At 43.8% G+C, this 6,043-nt stretch overlaps 1 protein-coding gene across 1 annotated transcript in view; it reads right to left on the bottom strand.

Moving 5' to 3' along the window:
• Positions 1-5,792, bottom strand: part of LOC8028650 (relaxin receptor 1) — a 111,919-nt gene extending 106,127 nt beyond the window's left edge. Inside the window, exon 1 of the mRNA XM_029981071.3 lies at positions 5,446-5,792. Within this exon, the coding sequence (XP_029836931.1) occupies positions 5,446-5,533 (88 nt within the window). The 5' untranslated portion in view covers positions 5,534-5,792. The remainder of the gene's footprint in view (positions 1-5,445) is intronic.
• Between the last annotated feature and the right edge of the window lie 251 nt (positions 5,793-6,043).

The raw sequence follows: 6,043 nt of genomic DNA on the forward strand, positions 1-6,043 counted from the left end.
CGAGCAAGTTCCACCGCACCCGTCCTCATACCTTATCGACGCCGAAACATATTACACTGTCCGCCGCCATAAAAAGAAAAAAAAATTATATATATATGTTTATAAAAAGTTTAGTCTAAGGTTTATCTATATCTTGTTTCTGACACTAATTACCACGCTCGCTATCAACATCAGACGGTGGCCTCACAAGAAGCGGAAGAGCTTGGGTATGCAAATTCGACCAGGCGTCAATGTGCGCCCCGTGCGACGACAAAAAAAAAAAAGGAGCAATGTTCGCGAAAGTACTTGCAGCAGCGTATAGCAGGACAAACTAGAGCAAAAGCCATTAGTTGCAGCAGCAGGCCAATGACCGCTCCCTGCTTTGTACAAGGGCTCACTAGTCAATCTAGGCTGAGAAAACATAAAGTACCTAGAAACGAACAAACAAGATTAAAATATTAAAAGAAACACGATGTAAGGTTTAGTTTCCGACAAAACAATCTTCCGAACTTTCCCAAAAGCCGACCAAATGCAAAGTCGTGTTTGCATTCGCAATGAAAGAGCCCTGCGAACAATGAAATCAAGAGTTCACTGACGCGCTAGAGACTATTTTTATATGCAATCTTACCTAACCCAGCTTTAGATAAACAAAACGTCAACCGCTCCTATTGGAGCTGGTTCGGCGGAACGGTGACTTTAAATTCGATTAATGTTTTCTTTCCTTTTATTTTATTACAAGGTCAAGTTTCACAATGTCTAACGTTGCCAGTGGACGTCCAAGCTAAACAGGTTAAGGAAATTTTAGGATGGAATATGGCTATATGCTTCGGGTCAACGACATCAGATCTTACCGGAGGCTTCAAAAGAAAGAACCTGGATGAATACCTGCTTCCGAACACTGAGTGACTGTAAGATCAAATGTGCCCACCGCGAACCAAAGAGACACCCACGCTGGTGCAAAGCATTTGAGCGACTACAGCTCAAGGCTATAGCTGCTTTGCCATTTACACAACCCACTGTGTCTAAGCAGCCTAGCGTGAAAAACTACTACTCAGCCACTTTAACAAAAGCATGCTCTTTTGTCTATTAAATTAATTGAAGCACCAATGCCCCTTTACATTGCACTAGCTGATGAATAGAAGCGAGTTTGTAAATTTTTTTTCACGAATAAATCAATGATGTTTTTGATAATGTGTCTTAGTGTGTGCTTAAAATCGTTCTATGGTGCGGTGAAGTTTTCTTATAAAGCTTTTTAACGCCACCTCCAATCCCCAATTTTGTCCATCCGTCCATGCATTTTTTGCTAAATTTAGCGGGGAAAGGGCCGCCACGTGACGTCACGTGGATTCTACACTTTGGGAAAATTGACGGTACGCGAGCTATACGTCAACTCAGTTTCCCCGCTAAATTTAGCGGAAAAACTTGCTAAAAAGATTTTCATCAAGAAAATTCGCGTCCTACGGCCAAAATATCAAGTCAGTTTCCCCTCTAATTTTATCGGGAAAGTGCTTTATTACCCTCTAATTTAGCGGGAAAATTCGCGTCTTGTGACCTAGACACCATTCCAGTTTTTCAGATAAATTTAGCGGGGGAAATCGACGTCACGTGACCTATACAACCATTCTGTTTCCCCGCTAAATTTAGCGAGAAAACATACGTCACGTGACGCGCCAATTTCTTCTAGACATCCCTCTCCTCCCTCTCCCTCCTTTCCACTCCCCATCCCTTCCCCCTCCTTTAGTCCGTTACAACTCAAGAAGGTAAGACAAGGGAAAGAAAGGCCGGGGAGGAGGAAGCAGACAGAACGCTAGAGAGGGGGAAACCTGCTCTTCTCCCCAGCGTTTCGCCCGCCTCCTTTTCCCCGGCCTCTATTTCCCTCGCACTACCTTCTGGAGCTGCAACAAGCTATAGCAATATCGTTCGTGTGTGTAACTTTTTCTTAAATTAAAAGTCGCTACCAATTTATTTTTTCAATGTTTGCCGTGGCAACTGCCGGCTTAAGAAACCCGGGGGCGTGGCCTAATACGTTCTCGCCTCGTGATTGGCTCTTGGGCTTTCTTCTCGGATAACGCTGAAATCTCACGGGTCTCCAAGCGATAATGAGATGCACGGTGCTTGCCACGCATCGGGTTTCTTGAGTTGTCGCTGACACCGGGGCGGATCTACTGCTGCTAGACATCGATGGATAGAGAAAGCTTCTTGGAAAGAAACGACCTTTCCTCTAGCGCCAAATCGGCATTGACAAGTAAGAAAAATATATATATATATATATATATATATATATTAACTATTTACACACGGCAATATACCTTTCCTCCTGTCCCCATCGACAGAAACTATGTTTAACCATACAGGAACCTTGTCGAATACAACGATGTCCCAACTAATGTAGAGTCTTTACCTTTCCTTCCTGCACTGCCCTAAGCGGCAACAAAACAAACACCACGGACAGCGTTTCTTTTTTCTTTAACAAGTGCGTTTTCTTCTCTTCTTTTTTTTTTTTTTTTTTGCCGGCAAGGAAATTTAAGGTACAACCCAACCATTTTTGTTTTGTTTTTTTCCTTTCAAGTTCCTAAGTCGTTAACAAAAACAATATCTGCGGGGAAAAAAAAAAAAGAAAGAAACTCGTTGGAACACCTGAGTAACAAAAACTTAAAGCGCCCTGTAACTATTTCTCTCGATCTCAGATTAATTACCGAAATGAATTAGTGGTTAATAATACTTTTTTTTTTTTTTTTTTTTTTTTTGCTTTTAGGCATATGAAGGCGCGGTTAGTTCGTACGGGGGAGGTACAATTTAGCGACATCTTTCGGGCTGTCTGCGGGCACCGATACATTTTTAGAGCGGAATCTGATGTCGATTTACGGTCTTCTAATTATCTTCCAGAAAGAAAAAAACGGACATTAGAACTCGCTAACGTCGATTCCCGTAATCTCTGTATCGTTGAATGTAAATCCAATCTTGAGCTTTGCTTATCCTTAGAAAAACCGATACAACCCACTCAAATCTCCCCCATCCTTCTGACAAAATCACCGTAGTCAGTGATAAACTTTAGAAACACTGGACACGCAGTGTCTAGGGGATCTTGTCCCCGAGACGTTTCTTAAGTTCTCAGTTTCTAAAATTTCAGAGTCGTTCTTCCTTTATGTTCAGGAGGCGCGCAAGCCTATATCATTTCTTGACTCGATCATTCTGCTTTTTTTTACCGTAATTAAGGTTAAGAAACTGAAGACGAAAAAAGCAGCTAGGCTTTAATGCAGTGAACCCCCGTGAAAATAACGACCAAGTATGGACAGTAATAAAACGTTCTGCTTATTTTCAAATAATTACATCATTCCTTCAATAGTGCAAGCATAAAACAAACTATTTCCACATCACGTTCAAGGCCACTCTGCTATATATCTAGGGTTCCGCGTTTTCGGTTTTTATTTTTTAAAAATTCGGCGTACTTTTTTCGGTTTAAACCTAAAACGCTGAACCTACAAACTGACCTTTTTCGGTTAAAACCGAATTTCCAAAAATGAATTCGACGTACTTTTATCGGTTTTTATCGGTTTAAACGGAAAACTCCGAACCCTATATATATCGTGTATCTCGATTATATTTGCAGACGACGGCATTCTGGTCGACAGCCAAATCGTTCCCGGATCAGTGACAAGGCCGTTGACGAGTGAATAATTCAATAATCAAATTACATTTGAGCGCCAACACTTTCGGATCTAAAACACTTGCGTTTCCCTTCCGTCAAAGATGACATCCTAACCTTTCTTGAACGAGCAAAAACACACCTCCCAAATAAGAATCAAAGTTGTTACTTAAATCGAAATCGTCCTTTCAATCAACAACTTTTGTTGTGCGATCGTAGCACGTTATTTGCGCAGAACGAGTCTTATTTAACGCACGCAGCAAACAAAGAGAAAGACGGGTAGAGGAACACAAAGATTCGAATCTTTCCAATTACTTCCGACGCAGCGTCACCGACACCAGCGTCCGATTTCGCGCGACACGAATAAAAAAAAAACTAAAAAAAAAACTAGAGTTTGTTCTCTTTTACAACGGGGTTACGAATGCTCGCCGCGTAAACGAGGGCGGAGTAATTTTTACGGCGACATTCGGAACGTAGACGAAAGAAAGGGTCGTTTGGGCTCGGAAATGTCTTTTGGCGGGACGTTCTACAATTTGGCGGGCGTGGTAGGCACCGCCGAGCACGAGCGTAACCCCAAACAACCCTCTTCTGACTACCATAAATCTTCCGTTTTTCGAGAGGAAAAGAAAAAAAAAGGGGGGGGGGGGGGCGGGTTGTCTTAGCTCGCAAGTTTGTTGAGGCAGTCGCTGCGATTTCTAAACTTTAGTTCCAAATCGAGCTTCAATCGTCACTGTTCCGTTTAGCTACGCAGATATGCGGGGGAACCGATGCGAAAAACGACGGCGTTGTATTACACGTTGCAGCGAGTATAATTGGCAAATTGCAGTCGGAGAAAGATTGATGGAAGGGAAAACTATCGCTCGGGGCTCGTCCTCCATCAAAGATTAACAAGTAGCAGTTACCTCGGAGCGATTTTAAATAGCGTCTACTCGTTCACAGAGCCGCGGAATCAGATCCGTCATACCTAGTAGCAGGACCCTATTTACCCTATTGCACTTGTATCTCTATACTGCGGTTGCTCTCTTTATTATATTCCTTTTCAGTTTGACACTAAACGGTTTCTGTCTTTAGATTGATATGTAAGTAGATTGGCAACATGGTCATTTTATACCTGCTTATTTTTACTAAAAAATAATTGTGAGCGATTCAGTTTTTTTTTTTTTTTCGTTTACCCAACAGGTGCCAAACGATACTCATGCAACACAGGCTACTGCCGAACAATCTTTCCCTGAGTTTAGTCAAGTTGCGCGTTGTTGAAATTAGTTCCCGACTGTCTCTCGCACGTATGGGAACATCTGTTTCGCGTGTTTTATAAATCTAATTAACGAAATATCACCATCCCACGTAATACATTTCTATGCTTACATGAGAAGATATAGGATACAGTATAAACGACACCATTGAGCGGGCATCGACATCTCAAATGTACAATCTTTTTTGCTCACCATAGTCAAGGCGATCTCGATATTCATGAGCACATAAAATAAGCGGATGATGATGAAGATGCGAAGGTCTTTCAATTTGGGCTTGATGAACTGTGTTCCAGGATTCAAGATGAACTTGTAATTGAATTTTTTACTTTTACGATCTCTGTTTCGTGATTCGGAGTTTTTCGGTGTTCTCGTAGACTAATGCAGAAGTACCATCGGCTTCAGAGCTTTAAGATTCCTCAAAGTAGCAACGCCGCGCGCTTCTGAGGCTCATGGTCAGTAGGTGAAAGCTGCTGCTGTAACATCGGCCTAATCTTTTCTTTCTTTTTTTAATTTTTGCCACTAACGTCAGCATTCAAGTTTAGATTGTGAAAGTAGTGTTGTACTTACCATCTCCTGAACAGCAGCCACACGCGCATACCAGCACTGTCAAGCTAACAAAAACAGGTCTCCATGAGCGGCCGGAAGCAGACGACATCCCGTCCAGGAGCTAGCAGACGGCGTGGTGCGCACGGCCAGAAGCCGCCTATCTCCAAAACTTGTCCTGCAGCAGCCGTCGACAGCCAAAGAAGACGCCAGTCACCGGCGTCCACTCACGGCTGTCGAAGAACCACACACGGCTACTGTCGCCTTCTCAGCCGGCTTCGGCCCGGTCCACGAAGTCGACGAAACTGCTCATGGCTTCTCTGAAGATGAGGCTTGAGGAGGAACCGCGCTCCTGGTCGTCGCGCCGAGGGTTCGCGGGCGACTGAAGCCGCGAGCTTCGGGTTCTGGGGGGTATAGAAAAAGCCGGGCGAGCTTCGGCGCACGCAGCGTGCTTTGACGTAATGGGCCGACGAAACGCGAGGAGCGGGGCGGAGGGAGAGGAGGGCAGCGAAACGGGGGAGGGGGTGAAAGGAGGAAATGTGGGAGGGTGTCGTTGACGGCTGCGGGAATGGACAGTTGTTTCTGAATGGAACGAGGATAGGTCAGTGGAGAGGATCGAATG

Source organism: Ixodes scapularis, unplaced genomic scaffold, assembly GCF_016920785.2.
Source record: "Ixodes scapularis isolate PalLabHiFi unplaced genomic scaffold, ASM1692078v2 PGA_scaffold13__105_contigs__length_92229423, whole genome shotgun sequence".
Taxonomy (NCBI): domain Eukaryota; kingdom Metazoa; phylum Arthropoda; class Arachnida; order Ixodida; family Ixodidae; genus Ixodes; species Ixodes scapularis.